The sequence below is a fragment of the Galleria mellonella genome, unplaced genomic scaffold (assembly GCF_026898425.1).
Source record: "Galleria mellonella isolate WM207_F2 unplaced genomic scaffold, CSIRO_AGI_GalMel_v1 utg139, whole genome shotgun sequence".
NCBI classification, from domain to species: Eukaryota; Metazoa; Arthropoda; class Insecta; order Lepidoptera; family Pyralidae; genus Galleria; species Galleria mellonella.
This window is the reverse complement of record NW_026441995.1, coordinates 4,669,140-4,694,270: the sequence shown is the minus strand read 5'-3', so window position 1 is coordinate 4,694,270 and position 25,131 is coordinate 4,669,140. Positions and strand designations below refer to the sequence as shown.

Sequence of the window (25,131 nt, the reverse complement as noted above, 5' to 3'; positions counted from 1 at the left end):
GCATTATGAGTGCTCAAAAGACACTCACAATTCGCAATATGTTACAATAAAAAAAAAATTTATTGATGTAATTAGTTTTATTATTATGGTTACTTTTTCTGCCTCGTCTTTTCCACGGGATCAGTCTTCTTAATCATATGGCACCATCGATTCCTATTGAATGCATCCTCCTAAGATTCAACCGTACACACAGGGGGGAGAAGGGATTGTTAGTAATAGAGAATAACAAATCTATATCTAGCAATAAACCCTATCAAGTCGTCCTCCTGGAAACCATCATGATTGATTTATTGTTAAATCCATCACGATGGGTTAACTGGCCTCCTTCATCCTCCACTATCATCATTTACTGGTAGGCACCAGTGTATACCGATAGCACAGAATTAAAAAAAAAACATTTCATATAACTATTAGTTTCTAATTACAATATATAACGCTAAAATTTGATAAAATAGATGAGAAATGATTGAAATGATGATCGTGATTGTAGGTGGGTTACGAACTCTCACCTCTGATTATTATTAGAAAGGAACGTATGCAAATATGTAGTCTAAGTATGCTACATGCAAAATGGAAAATGTTTGTTAAGTTGTACAAACACTGCATTGTTCGCATTCCTTTCATTGGTTCAATAATATATATTTGTGCAATCAACAAGCGAAAGTGGTCAAATGTAAAGATTTTGTTGAGATATTAAATTTAAAATTATTGAGTAAATAAATAAATACATTTTATTACTTTGTGTATATTTTGAATTAGTTGTCCTGTTCCATTTTTAAAAAATATAACGTGTTGTTACATACATTCGGTTTACCTATTTTCAAGTGATGCGCTTACAAACGAACTAATATCTATGAGCTATCATAGATATTGATTAATTTAGAATCTTAGCATATTTTTTGCTTAATAACGTTCTTCAATTTACAAGAAAATTTATATATTCACGACCATTTCTAATAGGGCAGTGAGAGGCATTTATCGACATCGTGTCTATTTTTCGTCAAGTCACTTGGATTAATTTAGTTCGTCATCGAGGTTTTCCGTTACCGAAGGTTTAGTTGGAAATTTTAAAATTCGCATTTTCATATAGTCTTTGTTCATTGTTTATAAAAATATTAGATTAATGGTAGAGTACTTTTTTTTTCTTCAAGATTGCTTATAGGTATCAATTAGAAAAAAAAAGAGTGTATGTGCAAATGACTCATTCACCACTTTCTCATGGGCGTCTCGTGGTGCTGTTTTCCATCAGAATCAATGGCGTCGCAGGTGAAATCTTCGTTCCACAAACCGAGAGATAACCGGTCGAGCTGGCTGCTTTTGCATTGCCTTAGGCTTGGTACGACAAAATATTAATTGTAATAACATTTTTGAAAAATATTCGTGTTTAAGAAAGAGAAATGTTAAACTTTGAAGTTTATTCTATGCATTGTAGTTCCTAATAGGAGTCGATTTCAATGCGTTTCTTTTATTTGGGGAGCAGTTTATTTAGGATGGTTAATTTCGTAAGATAAGGAAGCTAAATATATACCTATAACAATAACGGTTATTGCTATTTAGTGAAAATATCGCACCCTTTCCATACAATTAATAGTTAGTTCCACTGGTCGGAGTTTTTTTTTTTATAAAAAAATACGGCTGACGTCACGTTTTAAGTTTTTTATGCATATTTTGTAGTTAACAAAGTAGGTCGTAAAATACATTTCCCTGATTAGGTCCCTACCCAGAAAAATTAATTGATATGGGAGAACATCGTTTGCTGGGTAAGTTAGTTAAAATTATAATAATAACGATGTCAATATTCATGAGGGAAATAATACTGATGTACGAGTACGGTAACTGACTGTAGACCAGTTATTCGATTCAAATTTTAATAAAATAACAGACTACTGTATTCTATGCATACTGTACGTCTGTAATGCTTGTAATATTTTCTTAATAGCCATCGAATCCTAAAGGTTGACTGATAGAGAATGCCTATAGTATTGTCTACTTTTTGTACGTTAATTTATTGGTTTAAATAAAATAGTGTTTTTTTTTAAGTATTTCACTGCTGGGCAAAGGCCACTCCTTTATCTTGCCAGGTATTTTCTTAAAATATTTATACTACGTTATGATATTTGTCGGATGTTCAAATGATATAGGATACTCTCTATCTTTATTAAAAGCAAAATTGCGTCATACAGTTAGTTACGCATATTAAACAAAATCGCTTTGTTCGTTTTACTTTTATTTATACTACATTGTCATATTTAAAAAAAAGGATATTAAGAGGATATTACTGACGAATGTTATGTTTTCTTGTTTGTGAACATGAAATGTTTTCCGAAATTTCAGAACTTAACGAAACACAAATTTGATGTTAAAATTACATAATACATGCCGTTTGGAAATATTAAAAATGTTAAAATATCGTTCCTTTTCACTTTTATGATAGGATGTATGAGAAATGTTAAACTCCATTTATTGGTCCGATTTTGGTATAAACAAAAACACGAAATTGAGCCCGAAAATTCGGACATTCATTTCATGGTAGACCCGCTGATTCAATGATAATAGTAAAAACAATAACTGTTTTAAATTACTGTATTTATTTTAAAATGAAAGAATGCCATGAAATCTGTTTTATTATTAAGATTGTTTACTTGAGTGAAGGACGTACTTGGCGTGTTTCCTTTATTAGCAGATGTATGTGATAAAACTTACAACATCGCACATAGATAAGATCCTATTTTAGTTGGTATTAATGACAATAAGAAGATATAAAGTAGTATTAATGCTGTAAGGTATTAATTAGAACTAGCGAATTGTAATTATATAAAAAATATATATTAAAAAAGTCGTATCAAAATTATATTTGTAAAGCTGTTTGAATATTTAAATGTAGATTTAAGAGCTTTTTTTTATAGATGATAATGAAATGGTAGCCCTGCCTGAGCTAATGGTACACTTTGGCGGAGTACCAATGAGGGATGATAGGTGAATAGGAAAAAAAAACAAAAGCAAAACAGGTCAGCCTGTCGTGATGAATTCACTTGGAATTAAGTAGAATGGTTTCCAGAGAGGATCAAGAGTCGACCTGACAGAGTATGTTGCTAGCAATAAGATTGCTAGTCCCCATTACCAACAATCCCTTCTTCCCCTGCTTTAAAAGTTGCATGGATTTGAATAAGACTAGGCATAGATTTAAACCAAATCGTGGAACAATATTTGATATATTTTTCGTATTACACGCGGGTCAAGTTGCGGATTGTAGCTAGTATTTTAATACATTATTAAAAGAAAAAAAGTTGTCAGTCAGATCTAGTATGTCGACATTCTGGTTATGTATAAGCCTAGCAGGAAATTTTTCTTTATGACTATTATGCCTTAAAAGTCTACTACAGAACTTTCTTCTATGACTATTTAAGTAATACGAACTTGCCGTTGCGAAAATTGCAAAAAGTAGATATTTATTTCAATGTTTTCAATTATTGATAGATTTACACTTGGATAAATGATATAAACGGTTTTTGGTTAAAGTTGAAGAAAGTGGCAACCATTGTCTACATAAGTGGACTGTTTGAATCACGTTAAACGAACATAACAGAGTATTGTACTGTTGTATTTTTTTTTATTGGATGAAAATGGAGTGGTATCCCCGCCTGCGCTAATGGGATACGCTGGCGGGGCACCAGTGAAGGATGATCGATGAGGATGAAAACAGGCCAGTTAGTTATGATGAATTCATCATGATGGGCATTACTATTATTGAGCATCACTATGTATCCTACTCGTACCATGTTACAGAATAGCACTCACACTTGCGCCAGGATACGTCAAGGTTTAAGGAACGCCGAAGTTTAAGAAGGCGCCGTCATTTTTTCGCCTAAAAGTACCTTTCGACTGTTCCTATTTACTGTGTTTTTTTTTTAATTGGTGATAATGGAATGGTAACCCCACCCGTGCTATTGGTATACACCGGCGGAGCACCAGTGAGGGATGATAGATGAGGATGAAGCAGGTCAGTTAGCCCATCGTGACGAATTTAACAAGAATTGTTCGCAATGGTTTCCAGAGGGAACCACGTGGAGGTCGACCTGATATTGCTAGCAATGTGGAACTCCATTGCTAACAATCCCTTTCCCCCCTATTTACTGTGTTATCTCTTAGTGCCTTAAAGGCTCAACCTTATCTATTATTACGTATCCAAAACATTCTATGACTGGCATTTGTATTTTGCGTATTGAGAATACTAATGAAGATTATTATATGAAAATTACCACAGCCTATCTTTCATATGTAAAGTCGCATGTTACAGAAGTAGCTTGATTATAGACGCTTAATGCTTTGTTCATAATTTTAAATTCATACTTGCATTGTATACAATACCGACTACGCGGTTACGCTGTCTGTCTGTCCTTAGATGACGACACGTTTAAATAAGCGGTGATTGTATACTGCGTTACTCATGATTTGTGCATATTAAATAGGTCTTTGCTATTTTGTTTTATGGATGGATTTGGCATGCCATGAATATTCTACAAACAACGAAACATAAAACATTATTTATTTGTCTATTTATTTTACCAAGTTGTATATTACGATTTTGGAGGTATAGCAGTTTAACACACTACCCTACTATTCGATAGTTTCTGCTTCGGATTGGCACTATACAAATATTTCAATGTCGTACGTGTGGATTTTGGAAGTAAGAAAACCAATGACGTAGACTATTTCTAGATGGCGTGTTAAGATAAAAAATACATCAGATTTTAAGTTTCACGTTTAGAAACACAACTATAAAAATCGCTTCTTATTTGGTAAATAGAACAAACATAGAAACATACTGTTTTTGCCTATGTTACTCTTATTAAAATACTTCTTATCATGTCAGTTTTTCTTATACCTACCTATATCTGTACTTACATATATTTCTCTGTGCATAGTCACATTACAATTTTTTATATATAGATAGAGAGATACATCATTACCAATGTATCTACAATTTATCAAAATTATAAGAATAGGAACTAAATACCTGACAATTGGTGACCTTTAAAATAACAATTTACTCGTTACCAAGAAGACTGAATACCTACTATTTGAAACAACAGGATAAATATTATTATGTTAATAATGACATACCTAATATACAAAACATGTAGTAAGGTTACGACTGTGCAATTTAAAAGTTTGGATTATTATAACTGCAGTTTAATTTATATAAAATTTATATTTTTTTTAAATAGTTATAATTTGATTTATAATGTTGTTTCGTAGTGTACCCCGGCATAAAATGGGCCAGCCCTTCCTTCCCCGTGGGTGTCGTAAAAGGCGATTAAGGGAGGGCGAGTGATGGGCAGCAGCGTCCCTCTTAAAACATTTCTAAAAGCCTAATTGCGGTTGCCAACCGCCTGCCAAGCGTGGCAACTACTAGCAAAACTCCCCCTATGGGGAAGGTTTATGTCCAGTGTGAACAGTTAAATGTTGGGTTAAATAGATAATGATCGAAGCTAATTTGATACTTAGTAAATTAGACAGGGTAGTGCAGATTTTTATGACATGATAATAGAATAGTAACCCCGCCTGCCCTATTGGTATTCACTGGTGAGATGCCAATGCATTGAAGTGTCAGGATGAAGTAAAATTTGTTGGTCATCGCGGCGAATTCACTAAGAATTAACCACAATGTTTTCCAGGAGTCAATCTGATACGGTAAGGGGGGAAAGGGATTGTTAGTAATGCGGATTATCAGTCCCATTGCTAACAATATACCCTTACAGGTCGACCTCCCCGTGGTCCCCCCTGGAAACCATCGTGCTGAATTCTAAGTGTATTTATCACGATGGGCTAACTGGCCTGTCTTTCCATCGTCACCTATCATTCCTTACTGGTGCCCCGCCAGCGTACACCGTTAGCGCGGGCGGGGTTATCATTTCATTATCATTCATAAAAAAAAAAAATCTGATACGGTATATTGTTACGGTGTAGCTGTTAGATCTTATTGCTAACAATACATAAATTTTTAGTCACTATTCTGATAAAATTCAGAAATTTCACATGTATAGAGGAATAATGAAAATTGTAGAATAAGTGACTGATATTTCTCGCTATGATAGAGGTGCTATGGGGCGCTATCAATTATAACTATGAATTGTTAATCATTTCCTATTTTGACCATCATCATTGTCGTAATGGTATGCTTACATTACGCCTAGATAAGTCCAATGATGTCATGGGCGGATTGTTTGTGTGCTTAATTACGGCATCAAGACCATACAACATCAGAACATGTAGGAGTATAATCTTAATTATGTTGGTAAAGATTAGTGTGCTTAACGTTTTTTTATCACAGTAGTAAATAAATCTTATCGCTGAAGGCTATTTCTCCTTAATACTCATGAGAATGGGCTTCTTGGGTTTCTTGTAGTTTTACCAATATACTTCCTGATTTTTAGGTGACTTCAAAAATAAGAAGGAGGTTCCCTATTCCGTTGTAATTTTTTTGTTTGAGATTTCAAATTCTGTCATTAATAAATCGATTTGGATTTTTTTTTAATTTTCAAGGAGGACACTTTCAGATTGTTCTCATATATTTATCGAAATCGGTTAAGTACTCGTAGTATCATTTTTATATTAAAATAACTAGTTTTGCCATGACCGAAATCGTTGTTACTTGTTTTTATTTACTGTCATGGTAAAATTGTGTGCTTATGGACTTCATATACAGATAAAAAAAATACAAATAAATAGATGGAAATTTTTTTTTATTGCATTTTATTGAAATTATATCTCTCCGAGACTTTGGACATTTCATTCTCGATGTACAAGAATATAAAAAAAAAAATACAACAGAATTAAAAATTTCTTTCCTTGTGAAATCAGTTGAAAATGTATGTACGTATGTATGTACCAAGTATTTATTATATAAAAATTAGTTTATTATATGTATTTAAGTATATATCAAGTGTTTAAATTTTTGCTGTAATTGTAGATTATCCTCAGCATCATCTTAACAGTTGCTAACTGTCCACTGCTGGACATAGGTTTTCCTCTTTTGGATAGTGGTGGTTATTTTTAAATTACACTGAAATATGAGTCGGTGGTAAATATTGTACATATTTACCACCGATACTTCCTATAAACAGAGTACTTACTTATTGATAAAGCTGTAAGTAATGCAAGTATAAATAAAGCATAGTTATAATATAGGTCCAGTTAAGTGCCTAGTTTGTTAATCATCATCATTAAGATAAGTAATTTAGGATGTTACTGTACAATAAGACTTTTTTTTTTATACTCGTACAACTGAAGTGGCAAACAAGCATACGGCCCACCTGATGGTAAGCGGTTACCGTAGCCTATGAACGCCTGCAATACCAGAGGTATTACGCGCGCGTTGCCGACCCTGAAGAAACCTCTTTACCGGGGGGTAAGTTTTGAAGAACCCCATGCTGTAGTCTCTCGGGACGTCACAAACGAATGAAACAACCACCATTTCTTTTTTTATTTTAAGGGCTTTTACCTTCTTCAGGTATATCGGCCCTATCGTAGTCTGAACTGATTTCTCAAATAAAGTTTTATCTACATCTCATTTTTTCGAAACGGTGTTGTATATTAACAATTTTAGCCCTCCTTCGGAATCAATTTCTTCCCACGTGTTTTTCTTTTTACATCTTTCAAACAAATACACATTCATTAATTTGTTTTAGAATTTATCTTTCTTTGCATCATTAGTAGGTTTCTTCATGTTATACTAGCGTCATCTTTAGCGGAATAACAGTGTTTATAATCTTTTAACGGTCTTACTTTTTTGTGATATGTGTGTGTTAAAAATCTGTAGCGATCTTTTTCTACGAAAGTTTACATAAACATTATGAATTTAATTACACTGTGCCCTCATGCGTTACGAGTGAATATAATGTAGATAATTACAGTCGAAAACATAATATTAATTAATAATAAAATTTTAAAAACATTTCTGTTGAAGAGCTCTTGCGAAAATATTAAGAAAGTCATTTAGTGTTATTATTGCTATTCAATTTTTTCCGATCACATTTTTCGAATCATTTATTTGTTATATACTTACCCCTTATCCATAAAACATAAAACCTTCTGTAAACCCCATTTAGCTTTTAAAGTGTTTTGTCTTTTTCTGCGTTAATTTTTCAATTTGAAAGACGGCGAGAAAACAACCCTTATTTATAAAAACTAAAAAAAGTTTTACAATACCTATTTTAATTATGAGAATTCTCACTGAAGTTTAAGAATTCGTGTCCAGCTCGCTCGGCGTCTCTGCAGTTTATTATTATTAAACAGTTTAACAGTATTAAATAGTCACGTTAATCGATGCTTGTAATTAAATGAAAGCATTAATTAAATCTTTATCGTTTTTACTGCAAAATAAAAACTTTATACATTCGCATCACTGACTGACACGTTGCTTTGCACGCACAATGCTTGACCACAAGAAAAAAAGTCACGAGGTATCAGAACGTGGATCGGTTTCGTAAGTCGGCGTCCGCTAGCGAATTTAAACCTTATAATAAATAGTTACCTATCTGTAGTTTTGTAAGCACGTAACGTACCGTGAAGAAATTGCACGTTTATCAGGATATTTTAGTCATTATATGTATTTAATGTAGACTGGTAGGTAATAAAATAAATATTACATTCCACAAATAGAAGAGGATAAGTGTTCTCGTTTATAAAGATGAATTCTGATTTCTATAAACTGCTAACAATCTTCGACATCAACATGTTACATAATAATAACACTCTAATACAATTTTACGTAAATAAGTTGCGATTTTATTTACAATTCATGAATACCTGATTCGTTTTTAATAGCTTTTATTTCTTTTTCTCATAGAGGTCACACGTAAAGTGTCAGTCAGTCCGATATTTAATCCATTACTCCGGATTTAAAATAGGGCCTTCTCGTTGAAGTATTATTTTGCTCCATTGTTTTTTTTTTTAATTTTAGTTTCCGCTTGCCTCTTGCAAATAATTCGTGCATTCTTTTCCAACTAGTTCAGTTTTAAGGCATATTCTTGAACTGTATATATGGCATCGCACCTAGCTTTATTCCCATGTACTTGGTGTTTTGCTCTTACTCTTTTTTACTTTCTATTTTTTATCTAATATGTTCTTTATAAAATCGTTATATTGCGTAACTGGTCCAGAATTTTGCCTCATCTAATTTCTGTTGTTTTAATTGGTATTCCTTGTGATACTACGTACTATTTACACGTATTATTATATTAGTATTAACATTAATATTATCCTGTTTATTGACTGATATATAATATACTACAGTATTCTGCGTGTGTGTACATAATACATGCCTTCTCAAGTTACCGTTGTATGACCGCGTGCTTGCTGCTAGGCGTAAATACGGGATATTGACGAGTGACGACTGGTGAATGGTGAAAGTCGCGCATTTGTTTACAATTCCTAATAACATGTGGTTTCTTATACCCGGTATTTATGTGGTATCGTCGGAAGATATACATTTTGTCAGTAGGTTATCGAAGCGTGGTTCCGCCGTGCTTGTGGTCTCGCGCAGTTTATCGCGTAAATCCGTGTAATTTTAGAAAACTGTTTGTTTACGCACAATTATATCTTAATCTAAGATTTATATTACAGTTATTTTATATACATATTTTTTTAAATTAACAATTCTATAGGTGTATTTAGACATGTTGAATATAGGTTTGAACAATTAGAATTAAATAATATAAAATACAATATTTTTTAATTTGTATTAATCAAGAAATATTTTGAAATTGAATAGTAGGTATAGGCATAATTTAGTTTGTGTATAATGGGTACTTTATATTCTCATCTGTGATTGTTTATATTGAATAGATTGAATGAAATTAAAAAAAAAAGACAATTTAAAAACAATAATTTTAGAAAAATTCCTTGTCATGTTTATTTTATATTTTAATTTCCTCAAATACACATATAAACCTGTAAGTAACACTGTGAATGGAATTGTTAAATATCTAACCTATATGTACAAAAGAATGGTGCTGATTAGCACACCATTAATGCCTCAAAAACAAGCAAGTCGTGAGTTTGTCGTTTAGCTGTCATGAGACTACGATGTCAAAATCACCTTACATTCTCGTAGATTGTACGCGTCACGCATTCATTGCGTGTAATCGGGTTACGACGATCCTCGATCAGTTACTATGAAAGTGAACGAAGTAAACGATGGCATATATAAAACTTTCAGGTTGTCTTTGACAATATCGTAAGGAATTCGGCGTGAAGATGTAAATAGACAATGCTCGATGTATTTTTTTTTATGCAACTTAGAATGGCAAACAAGCTGACGACCCATCTAATGGAAATTGGTAACCATAGCCTATAGACATGAGCAATACCCCAATAATACAATACTGACGGGTACAAGGCGTGCTTGATTTAATTCTAATATTGAAGTATTGAAAAAGAGTTTTTGTTCAGAACTTTAGCTGTGCAAATATGTCGAAAATATAGTCAGTTACTAAAAGATAATATACAAAATATATATCTTAATAATGTAATAAAATTGTAACTACACAATCTTTTTACATAGCAGATAATAAAGGAAAATTGGTAAGAGATGTTATAGTAGTATTCATTTAAAAAAAATATGAGGATTTTTAATTTGAAGAAGAACAATGGAATTAAAACAATCTTTTATTTCAAATTTTTTTTTGCTTACTTTTCTGTATGTGTGGTCCGGCATCACATAAAACTACCTACTATATCGAATTGTACATGGTTTTCACAATTGTATTCTTGAAGTTTTAATTTAAAATGTGATTGATTATATTTATCTTACTACCCTATCTAGAAATTATTACCTACGAGTATTTACAAAACCTAAGCATGTCTATTTGCGGACAAAAACTAGTATGCCTATAAAGCTAGGATAAAATTATTGTTTGACAAATGAATTTTCATAAAATATATTTTAATACGACAAGAGTCCAGTAAGCTGTCTGTCTGTGTGAAGTACTAAAAGAAAATTATTATCGTGAAAGCGAAACTGCCTTAAGTATCTAATTGGTAGGAAAAGCGATCAGGTGGAATACTTGAGCGACGTTGCCTATAAGTAGTAATAGATTAAATGTACTGTAACATTCCTATCTTAAAACTTGATTTCACTATGTTTGCATGGATCAAGATAATATAAATCAGTAAAAAATAGAGCAATATAGGATCTAAATAATTTAAATTTGTTGGAAATAGAAATCATCAGTATTCTATCAGAGAAATGACATATATTTTTAAAACTTTGGCTGCAAAACAATAAAAAGTTTTCAATCTTTACATTCCAATTTGAGGCAGGTGTTGACCACCTGTCCAGTTAGTATGGTATATTCAAAGTTTTTTGTCCTTTTCAACTCTTATTTCTTTGAAAAATGTTCAATTTTACTTAAAGAATATACAAGAATACTACTAATTTAGATTTTTCTTTATATCATCATCATCATCATCATATCAGTCGTTAACTACTTACTAAGGAACGAACTGGAGGCACCTGCATCGTAAGGAACTGGAGGCTCTTCCTGGGATTGTCATTGGGTGGTTTTGTCAGTTGTTGCCACGTTTGCCAGGCGCGTTTGCAACCGCATTTAGGTTTTAGTAATATTATAAGAGGCATGCTGCTGCCTATCCCTCGATCATTAAGTTTCCTTAGTTGCCACTTACGACACCCACGGAAAAGGAAGAGGTGGCTCATTCTACGATGGGACTGCACGGGAATTATTCCCTGTATATATAATATTATATAAAGATTTTTGCATATAGTTACGTAAACTAAAATTATAATTTATAGATATACTATAAGCTATTAGATAGACATTTTCGATTCTCACAGAGTATTAAATTAAAACATAAAATAGTTAATTAAGCATGAAAAGTTTGTTTATTTGAAAGTTAGTCATAATTATCTTCAGCTAGTGGTAGAGTTTTGTATAAATACATTTTGTTCTGATAGATAAGCACCGTCATCTTAAAATTTTGTATGGAAATCAAAATACTTATACAATAGTAGACATGGAATGTAAAAAATTTTACATGGAATAAAATAAAAAGAAGATTTATTAGTACGTGTGATTCCTATTGTTTTACCGTAACACAGTGTTATTATTTTTTACATAATACTTGCATAAGATGTAAAATGAGGAAGTTAATTTACATCTTTACTATTTGAATAAAAATACCACTTTGCTTGCTTACAAGCGAGGAATAGTAAGAATTTAGTGTTCGTATTGCTAATAGGCATTAGTAAAATTGTGTAATGCATATATGTAATTAGTTATGTGAATTTCTACCATTTATATTCGATGTTTTAGGCGAAAGTGACACGTGTTTTTCTTAGATAAATAACTTTTTTTTAATAAGTGCTCTTATTTCCGAGTGGTTTTGATTAATGAGTGATTTCTTTTTTTATTTAAACTAGTTTTTACTCGCTGCTTTAAATACATTCATTTTAGAAGTATATACTCACTTCTAGATGGCAACGTGTAAAACGTACACTAGATTTTAAGTTTGACCTTTTAGAAGATAACTGTAAAACTACATTTATATGATTGATGATATTATTTGAATAGGAAATATTAATACAATTGATGAAGTTATTTATTAGCAACTATACTTGCAATATTCGTTTAGCATTTTACGGTTTTAATTATTTACTAGGTATATTATTTATTACATATATACCTACACAGATATATCTAATAGGTATTAGGTTTATTACCTATATTTTATTATAAGAAGTTTTATTGTTTTAAAATATATGTAAATAAAGGTAGACAGATATATGAACATTGAGGTTTTCTGCGTAAGCATCATGAAATTGATACAATATATGTAGGTAATTAAATTATATGAAAGTATTAAAAATATTTCTAAATAATATTGCATGTTTAAATATATAAAATAATTACAAAACCATTTAAAGATTGATAAAAGATTAAAGATTCTTCTTTTGAAAATCTGTACAGGATTTTTCTCTTGTAAATTTTAGTGAATGGCGATTGCATTTTGCCTTTCCAGTATCAATGTAGGTACTTAGATTAATTGCAACTTTACAATTTAGTAGTTAGTATTTAACGACGACTGAAGGAACATCTAGTCTTGCAAGCAATCGACATTGCGAAACGCTAACACCTGCTTCAATTACTCGATAACAAGGACACAGGCACTTTCTCTATTCGCCTACGGATTGGGGACTAAAATGTCGCACGGACCCGGTTACCTATTTGTTGTACATGCTTATCATATTTGGCGGTAGGCCAAATTATAGACGAGAAGCGATTTTGCTTTCTATTAGTGCAAATATAGCAGGTTTGAAAAGCGTAATGATTACGATACACAACTTTCTTTTTTTTTTCACTTCCCCATTTTATTTTATACGTAAACGACATTTGGGTTATCGTATCTTTTAATAAAGGCAATGTTTTTACCCTAAACTATAAATACGAAAGTTCGTAAAAATATATGTGTGTTTATTATCCACGCTTAAACGCCTAAACAAATTTGAACATTTAGAACACTTTATATAAGTGCCTATTGTGATATCTATTGTTTAGACAGTTTGTAGAAGTCATTGAGAGAAGTTGTATAGACAATATGATTTACCACTTGCCACATAATTTGTCGAACTTGAGTCGATTTGAGTTCAAAGTCTTCTTTTGGACATGGGGAATATTTATTTAAAACACTTATAGCATTATCATGCATTTTTGATATATTAAAATGTTGTAATAATAAGGATATATCTTATATTGATACTTAGTGCTTTAATAAAGTGATATCGAAAACAACCATAAGACTGTGCCTTTCACCACACATGAATATTCGAGGTGTCCGCTTGCGAAGTACGACTGTGATTACTGCATACTATAGTTGCTTATGCACAAGTAGGTGGAACAATGTGCCTCTGTACCTTATAGCGATGCTCATTGAATATGCATTGGCAAAATAGTGGCATACCTTCTAATTTTATTGTAGTCAGCCTTGTCTTGTAATTATTGTTCTGAAATACTATAATATATTTCTTCGTAGAAATGTAATTAGTATGTTAAAGAGACAGAAGTGTGTAGAATGAAAATGTAATTATTAGCATATTTTTAAGGTAGTATGAGAATGAATATTTTCTCCAAATAAAAATAACGTCGTAGCAAATTTAGGACCTCTATATTATGTTGACAGCTGAGTGGTTGTGTGGTTAGTATAGGAGCAAAATTATTATCGGTTTTGACTCGGATTTCTTTAGAAAAATGTTCAGTTTCTTTGATATAAAAACAGGATACTATAATGATATCAATTTTACCCAGTTCAGTATTGTTAGTTTACTTCATTATACATTCTAAAGGGTTTAATAAAATTGGTGTATTAATTTAAAAATCACTATTGACAATACTGTCGTAATTGATCAATTCAAATCCTATTTAATATTATAAATACGAAAGTTTGTAAGGATATATGTTACTGTTTCTCGAATAAAATTTGCTACGCGGACAGGTTACATCCTAATTTAGCACACAGGAATAATCTATCAATTCATGCATGTAGAGCCGCGTGATACAGCTAGTTAAAAATAGAATTATTAAACCTTTTATATCTAGAAAATGGTCCTAGTTCTTTTATCGGCAAATTATATCTTTTGTCCCATTTACGTTTCTGCTGAAAAATCACAGGTCATATAGCTTTGCTTGAATGGTCGTTTCGGTTCCAAGGGCAGTTAATTTATACCTACTAGTTACGAAGGCATAACACTTTGTCCTCAAGTATACATTAACATTATGTGCATTCTGTAATATCCATGGTGTTATTTGTCTGTAGGCGACAGTTATACAGTTTTTGTATTATTTACTTTCTCTATTATTACGAGTATAACACTGAAAACCTACTACAAACAACTGTACTGAACAGAATTAGCACCAGTCTAAGAATTTTGTGCATGTCGTATTTGCAATAAAATATTTTTCCAAGTGAAATCGAATCGCGGTCGTCACGGCGCAACTGCTGAAACTAAATCCATCACTTTCGTTTCCATCAAAAACTCTTAAGCCAGAAAGGGAGGACCCAATTATTGTATTCAGCTGATTAAGTGAATGGAGTTAGACGGTGGGAACTGGACAGGTTACAAAGCCAGCGTAATTTTTGCCGCATTATGTGTTAATTATTGTTAGAAATGCTACTTTAAATCTGGGTTTTTAGGATAGGATATGATGGTTTGTGTGCTTACTTCATGAATCCAACAGCAAGAAATACACTTATTCTTATGTGATACAATACAAAATGGGGGGGGGGGATTGTTAGTAATGGAGACTGAATCCCATTGCTAGCAATTTACCCAACCAGGTCGACCTCCTTGCGGTTCTCCCTGGAAAATATCATGGTTAATTCCTGATAAATTCATCATGATGGGCTAATTGGCCCGTTTTCATTCTCATCTATCACCCTTCACTGGTGCTCCGTCAGCTGTTAGCGCAGGCGGGGCTACCATACCATTTTCACCCATAAAAAAAAATACAAAATCGGGATACCATAATTATAACTGCTCAAAAAAGCAGAACACTGTAAGTTTTGCTGGATTTATGACATTAGATTATCTATGCTCTTTTCACTCACTAATAAATATGCCAGTTATTTGGTTCAAGACTTGTGTATTGATTAATAGATCTTACTTAAGTAAGTTATGCCCCATCTATTCATAATAGGTATATATATATGAAATTTCATAGTGATTGGTTCAGTCGTTAAAATACTCAACTCACTTTCACATAATATTAGTAAGGATTGTGTCCGTCATCCCACGTGTAAGTGTAAGTATTCCAAAGTGTTTGTACTGAAGCATTCCATAGTGTTAACGTCAGAACAATAAGTTTTTTTAATTTTTAAAAATCATTAATTATTTTTCAACATTTCTGATTCGTAATCTAAAGTTCTTTGATAACGATCCAAAATGCTAATCAAACAAGTTTTACATAAATCTATCACAAAAAAATTTGCACCTACTTCATGTTTTGCTTCGAAAGTTTTTACATAATTATCGGCTCGAAATCATAATCCGAATTTCTAGTGAGAGCTTAGCAAGAATGTTATTGCATAATTATAATACAATTTGCAAAGAAATACAATAATGTGATATGTCTGTTATTATATGAAGATTATTCAAATTGTATTTTAAATTTAAAAATAGAGAAAATAAAAGCAAGGATGCCTAATGTTATACTGTGTGTTGTTGGTGTATTAGATTTATTGCTATAAATCTATTAATTTATATTACGATTTGATATATAGCCATTAATGTACTCCAGCCAATTAAGAGAACATTTAAAACAATAGGCTCGAATTTTAAAATGACAGATGTATATCATGGAATATACGAATCGAGATGATTTATAAGACAATGGCGAACTACGAAGGCGTTGCCTCCGGGGTATTGTTAGAAGCTTTATAGTACCTACACACCTCGCTTCCTGGTTCATCGTATTGGAAACTTTGTTTTATGGAGAACAGATGGTTGTTTAGAACGACTCGAATTGCAATGATCATACGATAAATATTTGTGTATGAGTACATGTACGTGTTTTGATTTTTAAGTATACCATATGATCAACCAAGGAAACTGAATTCCATATATAATAAATACAATTTATTGGCTAAGGTTGATGTTTTCTAAGACAAGATAATATTTTGCTATTTTTATATTTTTCCCGTGGGTGTCATAAGAGGCGACTAAGGAAGGGCGTAGGATGGACAGCAGCGTGCAAGCGTGGCAACTACTGGCAAACCCCCTAAGTGGAGGCTTATGACCAGCAGTAGACAGTTAAAGGCTGATATGATGATGATGTTATTTGCTTGGAAATAGTAGGTTATTTATTTATTTATTTACTAAAATAATATTAAGATCAATAAAAGTACAAAAGGCGTACTTAATGGTATTGTCATTATCTTCTAGTCAACATTCGATAAGATTGCATTACCTCTAATTAGAAAGTACATTTAAATTTTCTTTTTATTGCATTGATGTATTGTGCTTTGCCATATTCACCTAAAAGGACATCTTGGGATAAAAATGATATTATATTGTATCCATAGTCGGTTACTAGTTCACCACACGGATGTCACTATATATACTGTATTGCTTAATTTTTTTACCTTCATTTGCTTCTGCTTATGATTTTTTGTATCTTTTATGCTTATTTTCCACATTCTTATGCAACTAAAATTTGTGGTCACCAGCCAAAATTAATGTTTCTGTGGAATTCTTTAACCAGCATGTGAATTAGAACAAACTATTTTAATGAACGAAATATTATTTTTATTTATATTCACTTCATATTACATACTATATACCATATCTTTGATACTTAAGTGTAACGTAAGAAGCGTAGAAGTTTCTACTCAAACACCGATCAAGGAAATCTTGCAAATAGAAAACGCACACACGAACAAATATTAGTCTGGTGTATGATGAAGCACAAACTAGTGCATAGTGATTTACAGTCGGTTTTGACTCCAGCATTCCAAGGCTTAGACGCTACTGCCGTAGAATCAGTATTATTTTACGTGAAAGGATGCGAACAGCACAGTAACGCCACATTAGTTTCGTCACCGCACGAGGTGGCCGAGCGAGTGATTCAAGTTATTGGCATTTATAATATATCTTTATGTATTGTTATTTGTAATTCTCGCTGTCAGCTCTCTTAAGAGGTATATTCAATCATTAAGTAGGCATAGAGATGTTGGCGCAACGTTGTCCCAGACAAAACCTGTTTCACTTTTGTTTTGTGTTAAACTTAATTGCAAAATTATACTAGAGATCTCTTTGTATCTAAACTCATTCGTTGTACTTATTTATCAATAATAATTTATATGGGGCGACAGTCTAATTTACAACTTACAGATTGTAAAAGACGACTCTAACCTATAAAAGATTTGCAATATCCGACATTACCTACGTTGCCAATCCTTGTGAACAAAATACTTACTAATTTTATTATTTCTAAACTTTAAAAACACTGTAAGCAAGCAAATTGTTTGAAGATACTGTATATATCCGTACTCATGTGGATAACCTTAAATGAAGCTCTGATATTCTTGATGTTCTGATGAGAATGTGATGTAACTGTTGAGAGAACACCCTAAAGGCTCGTGATATTTTCTTACAGGAATAGATGGTAGTTTAACTTATATAAACGCCTTTCCTTAAGAGTAAAATAAAATACATTTGCTATTTCCAAAGTTTTTGAGAACCTTTAGGATAATAAAAACTAATCACAAAAATGTGTAAAATGTGTATTAACTTTCACACATTTTTCGTGTCGCATAATTTGCAACAAAACGGAGTTGTAGTATTTAAGTCCGGTTCGATTAGTCATTATTGTGATCTCATGATGAGTGTAACATGATTCAATTATTGATTTCAGTGGAGATCTACCTATCGCCCGTGGAGACGCACTGCAGCAATGTGGACTATTTCATACCGGATGAGAACAACGAGACCAAGGGGCTTTCTGATGATGCTATGAACAGGTAAATTGCCATGATCATTACTGGTTTATAAATTATAGACTAGCTGTTACCTGTGACTTCGTCCGCGGGGCCGAGATATAATCGGGATAAAAAGTAGCCTATATCCTTCTCCATCCCATATAGCACGATTATACCAAATTTCACAGTGACTGATTAAGCCGTTAAGGCCCAAACAAAGTATAAGTTTGTTTGTTATAAGGTAACAAACAACTCACTTATATTATATATATTATAGAATTAGTAAGAATTATTTAAATTATCTAATTATTCCATTATTTGACTATCATTAACATCATTTAGTTTTCGAAATGCGGGAATATAAAAGTAAAATCCTGTTTGTTTAGATTTATTTATTTATATGATTAAATTTGTTTACAGTACATGCTATTGGTATTCTAGAAACATTTTAATTGTCGTCACGTCTTACACCTGGGCCGGGCAGATGTCTATCTCCAATGACCAATAACTTTCCTATATTATTTTTTATTGGACTTTAGTACTAGTTGATGTGTTGTGCTAATACACTGGATTCTGAGGCCTTGTTTCTCTTAACCTGTCTCTAAAATTAAATTTCCAATTTGATATCACACTAAAATCCTAATTGTAAGGAACAATTTACAATTTAACTAAATTTGCAATTTAAGTAAAATTATTATAAATTTAATTTATGATGGTCTATGAAATAATACTTCGCGTTGTATTACTTACTGTTATTCTATTCATCAGAATATATTCCGTGGTATCTTCTGTGCTCTTGGGGATGGTAAATAATATATTTTCTCGAAGATGGTAAGGGATATATATGTTTTAGAATTTAATAATTGTAAAGAGACGATATTTGCCAGATGACAAAGGATATTTTTGTCTTTTAAACCGACTTCAACAAGAAGGAGGTTTCAATTCGATTGTATATTCTTTAATGTTTGTTACCTCATAACTCTATCAGTTCTAAACCGATTTGGAAAATACTTTTTTTTAATCTAAAAGGATATACTTACAGATTAGTCTCATAGAAATTTTATCAAAATCGGTTCCGCAGTTTAGTTTTTAGATCAAAATAATTGTATAATAATAGTGTTATTCCAATTGAAGTCGGTTTTTATGTGGGACACAATCTTTAGTTATTGTAAGAACAAAATGCACAAAGCTTTTTGTCTTATCAAATTACGATTGGGTACTTTTTATTTAACGATTCTCTTTTTTTTTAGTTAATATAGTGGCTTTTCTTATAAAATATCTTTAACAAAATCTCGGGTATCGATTTGCGAGCATGAAAATCGTAAGTTTCAATTAATGATATTATTTGTATGTACCAAATTGACAACCATTAATTTGACCAGCCGAATTATTGGCTACAGTTTGGGCCTTGTAACAGATTGTCTGTATGTGGGTCAACAGCCAATAGTCAAGATTTAAATTGATACAAAACTAATCGATTCATTGTTTTCGCTGTACTTCTTGTATAATCAGATTTACTGTTTATCTTTGATTTAGATGGCGTAGTTTAAATGACGTTGGTTAAGAAAACTTAATGACTTGTTTCTTAACGGAATTATCTTTGGATTTTATTAATAATTTACTTGTAATTTGGTTATTCAAGATTATATAATCTGTGTTAGAAATTGATTTATTATGCATGACTGGATGACACGATTTAACGGCCTACTTGGTGAAATGTAACAAGTTACTACTGGTAGCAGTTGCCTATATACATGAACAGCATCATAGATAGAATGCACTGTGTCGTCCATGATATCCCTCATACGTTGCTATACTGTGTTACGTATCCATACCTTGTAATATCACTTTCATTTCCTATTCTTTAAATGGAAGTGCATCAATTCAAGCACACACGCTTGATCTCAGAAATACTCAAGTAATATTTAGATAGATGTACAAATACTCTTTATTGTCTCCAATAGCTATCTTCTTTTCATTTAAGAGTTTCTTCTTGCCGGTACAACTAATTCATGCAAAAGTTATAAATACAAATAATTACAAAGTTGATCATAATTTAAAGTTGCAACTAATAAATATTTTTAATAATCATAAATACTATCCACCAGATGATAATTGATCCTACCAAAATTTATTCTAATTCAACTTATGTTTATATAGAGTTATCTTCATCACTTTCCTTTTTTTTAAACTTTTTGAACCATCTTCGTTTCAGGTTGCACATGGCCCGGTCGACGGTGGCTTTGTTCATTGTCGCATTCTTGGCCCTCTTCATTGCCTTCTGGACAGGTGTAGTTGGATGTTGGAAGCGAAGCCCTGGCAATATAACCGCCACAGCGATTTTGATGTTGGTGACATGTGAGTATCTTTTTTAATTACCTGTGTTTAATTTTAAGATTGCTTAATGAAAATCGCGGATCAGACGTATTACAGTTACTTGTATAAGGTTTTTACTTAGAAGAATGTTTATTTTTTAATATATTGTTAATTTTAAAAGTGTTCATATACACACATGTATCGAAATAATTAGTACCTAGTTTTGATTTTATTCGATCCTATTAAGAGAGTGTTCTATCATTGAAAATAAATATTAAAAAAGAAGAGAAGGTTTTAAAATGACAAAATACGCTGAGCTTTCTATAATATATCTGATAATGCATTACGACAAAAAATTTTGAATTTTATATTCTAAATTTCGGCACCGCCCAGTTGCAAATTAGCACGGGTGGTAGGTTCAAGATATTTTAACTTGTGTTTTTTGCGACAAATGTTCAATTTTACTGCTAGAATGTTATTTTAAAAGTATGTTAATAATTTGCATTGCATCCTGTAGTTTTGTTATAATTGTAATGGATGCCATAATTTTTGTCCTCATTTCTTTGTGTTCTATTTTAATAACTAATTTCGAAACGGGACGTTTGCGTTTCCAACATTTTATTTCGAAAGTATTAAAATACCAGCGCGTGTTTGTATTTCCGCTTACGGCGCGATATATATATATATATATATATATATATATATATATATATATATATATATATAATGTCGTTGCTGTATATTTTGTGAGAATTAGAATCATCATAAAAAAAAAACTTTTTTTTTTATACCACGAAAGTGGCAAACACGCATACAGCCCATCTGATAGTAAACGGTTACAGTACGCTATGAACGTCTGCAACACCAGAGGTGTTTCTTGCGCGTTGCTGACTCTGAAGAAACTTTAATGTACTCTTTTTGAAAACCTGATAATGTTCCGAATTTCAGTAAATTTTCTAACGTTTTATTTGAATGTACTATAGTACATTCAAATAAAACGTGAAATCGAAATGATAAGCATCATTTTGAGGTAATTTTCTACTAACATAACTGAATAATTTAATATTATAATTCTGGCTCTCAAGTTAGTTTTTTTTGCATCTTAAAATGGCAATGAAGTTGACGGCTCACCTGATGGAAAGTGCTAACTGTTGCCTATAGACATAAACTGTACCAGTACCATAGTAGTTAATATAGGAGATATTTGACGTGTTCAGACCCAAGTTAAATTTGGAAAAAAAAAAAATCAATTTTACTAATCTTTTAAAAGGGTGCTGCCGATTCCGATTTGAGACAGTATATTGAAGACAGTTACAAAGGTCAGCAAGTAAAACTTTCTCTCGGTCAGTTGCCTAAATTAATTTATATGATTTACTTATTTCCTTAAGTGTTCGCTTAGTTATTTTATTTTTGTTACGATAACTATTGTTTTAATAAGAATAATCCAGATAGTTTTCGCTTTCTGTTGACGAAGTTCTAAAATTCTGATTGTGTTTGAAAAATCGTGTCTTTGCCAATCTCACATTTTTTGGTCTTACATTTTATAATAAATACTTCAAAATTAAATTTAGCCGCAGTCCAATTAGGAGCTTTTGTAAACTTCATCAGTTGATATATTTGTTTAAATCCATAAACTGGGTATTTTCCATATATAATATGTATGTATATATTGGTTACAAAAAAGTATTTAAGTTTGTCTATCAGTTCGCTACTATGTACTACTATGTTGGTAGTACATGCTCTGCTAAATTTGGCGCTAGATGACGCTATATCTAGTATTATTTTATTATTAAATTATATGTCAATAATATGACGATACGACTTAGTTGATTTCTTTGATGTTTTAGGTCTTTTAGCGGCTGGAGCGATGGCGTTATGGCACGGGGTGGAGTTCTACGAGAAAGAGAAGGTGGTGGGTGAAGAATATTACCAGCAGTGGCCTAATGTAAGTCTTGAATATGTTCTTAATAAAGTAACTACAGATAGTAACTATAAATAAAGAGAAAAACAAAGAAATAAAGTAAGAAAAACTAGTAAAGAAATTGGCAGAATCGTAGATGTACATAATGATCAACGAACATGATATTATAACAAGTCCTTTATCTATACACCTTGTTCACACACAGTTATAATACAGGTTATATCATGTTTTATATCTTGTGTTAGGACAAGTTTACTACTGCACGGGGGCGCGTGATCATCGTTTTATTAATAAAGTATATAATCATTATTGATATGCAATTCTAGCGTTACTATCTACCTAATATAATAGCTGTTAGTCAAAATTAAATGCTGACAAAAAGCCCAACGGCAGGTGCTAAAAGACAACTCGTCGATATGGTACGATTGGTCGTACATCCTCGCCTGGTTGTCGGTCGGAGTCTCGTTTGGCAGTTCCATACTGTTCTTCTCCGCCGCCATTTGTCTCAGCAAGGAGAAACAACGAGAACAGCAGAATAACGTGCAGTACATAATGCCAGGTTAGACCGCCATTTGCTGCCGCACGGCGGCGGCCATCTTGTTGACAGCTCTAATGCTTGGCGGTTATGGATTTGGAATTGATGCAGGCTCCTTAGTCTTTTGTATATTTTTTTCATTTTTAATAATCATTACATTAATATTTACTATTTCTAAATACCTTTTATATTAATATATATTTACTTTTTATAATTATAGACATCTCTAAAAATGTATAGTATCATAGGTTCTTTATACTGTGTTTATATCTTATTTATATAAATTTTAATTATAACATATTATATTTATAAATTATTTATATTTTTATACCTATCTATATTTTTTCTATGACACTATATTCTTATTTTTTCTAGAACACAAATAAATTTATTGTATATTAAATTTATTTGTGTCTTAGAAATTATATTACATATACATGATTTGTAAATTATCAAAACATATATATTTATATTATATCTATTAAATATACTCCTATATATCTATATCAATTTGGTATTGTGATATATTTTATTTATTATAATAGAATTATTGGACAACCCTCATGACAGCCATAACTTAGCGTAAGTGAATCCCACCCATGTAATTATACCATATACTAACAAAACGCTTTTCTTTCTTTTCATGTTTCTATGAAACTTGGCTACCGCGTTTAACGGACGACGGATTACGACCGGTCAATTAACGCATATAAATAATTGCGCTATTTCTTAATATCTGGTTTACGCCACTGCAATACTAACATGCTTACGGATAATATTAACAATTGTGTGGTGTATATGAACATAATTTACTAAAATTACCAAACATACAATGTACATACAAAACATAAATAACCTAAAAAAACTGTATAATGAAAATTTTATCTGTATGTACATTAATAATGTGCAATTAAATAATCCTGTATATGAAAATTCTGCGTTAATATAATTATATACTGTGCACCGTGCACTTTCCACCCAAATCGTTTTGGAAACCGGTATAAACCAGATATTGCGGGATAACGCGCGCGTTTGGTATGACTGGTCATACATGGTGGCGTGGTGCGGCGTCGGCCTGTCGCTGCTATCCGCCATTTTGTTCTCGTCGGCGGCCATTTGCTTGCGCGGCGAGAGGGAGAGGGAAGAAGCGCTTAACATGCAGTACCTCATGCCCGGTAAATAGCGGTTTCATTTAGGTTACAAATATTCATATCATCTATTGTAAAATATTAATAATAAAAAGAATGAAATTAATGTTTATGTTATGGTAGTCATAAAGACTACTGAAACGGACATCACAACATAATCAAATAGAAACATGAACTCTATTGTAAATATATATCTCATGTGTGTCCCTGGTGTTTATGATCGCATGGGTGTAAAAGTTAAAATGGATGGATAATATTTTGTATTGTTATGTTAATAATTTGAAATCCATAAATTGTTTGAATTTCCTCAATATATATATATGTTTTAAAAATTATAAACGAGTAAATTTTTTTATTTCAATTATATTCAAATTAATTTTACTTGTTCCCCTAATTGAGATCCTCAACCTATAATACTCCATATCAACAGAGGGACGTTATAATGATGATTCCATTAAAACTGTTCTAATATTTGAATTATATCCCCACAGTGTACCCCCAGAAGCAGCAGTACGCGTACGCCGGGTACCCGCCTCCGCAGGCGTACACCGGCCCCTACTACCACGGCTCGCAATACGGGCCCTACAACTACTGAGCATGCGACCAGATGAGGGAGCTCGTGGCGGCACACTTCGCCAACGCGGCGGCGGCCGCCCCACAGGCGCCCGCAAGGAACGCCTCGCCCGCCAACTACCCGAACCACCCACCCTCGCCCTCCC

The 25,131-nt window shown here is 32.1% G+C and overlaps 1 protein-coding gene across 2 annotated transcripts in view; it reads left to right on the top strand.

Moving 5' to 3' along the window:
* The window catches only part of LOC113513100 (uncharacterized), a 54,784-nt gene extending 29,653 nt beyond the window's left edge, over positions 1-25,131 (top strand). The window contains exons 3-7 of one of the 2 annotated variants that reach the window (XM_031909313.2): positions 18,429-18,534; positions 20,708-20,850; positions 22,656-22,753; positions 23,123-23,288; positions 24,904-25,131. In XM_031909313.2, the coding sequence (XP_031765173.2) occupies positions 18,429-18,534; positions 20,708-20,850; positions 22,656-22,753; positions 23,123-23,288; positions 24,904-25,007 (617 nt within the window). In that variant the 3' untranslated portion in view covers positions 25,008-25,131. Of the gene's footprint in view, positions 1-18,428; positions 18,535-20,707; positions 20,851-22,655; positions 22,754-23,122; positions 23,289-24,273; positions 24,440-24,903 lie in introns of both variants that reach the window. The other variant, XM_052903610.1, reaches the window with a different exon arrangement.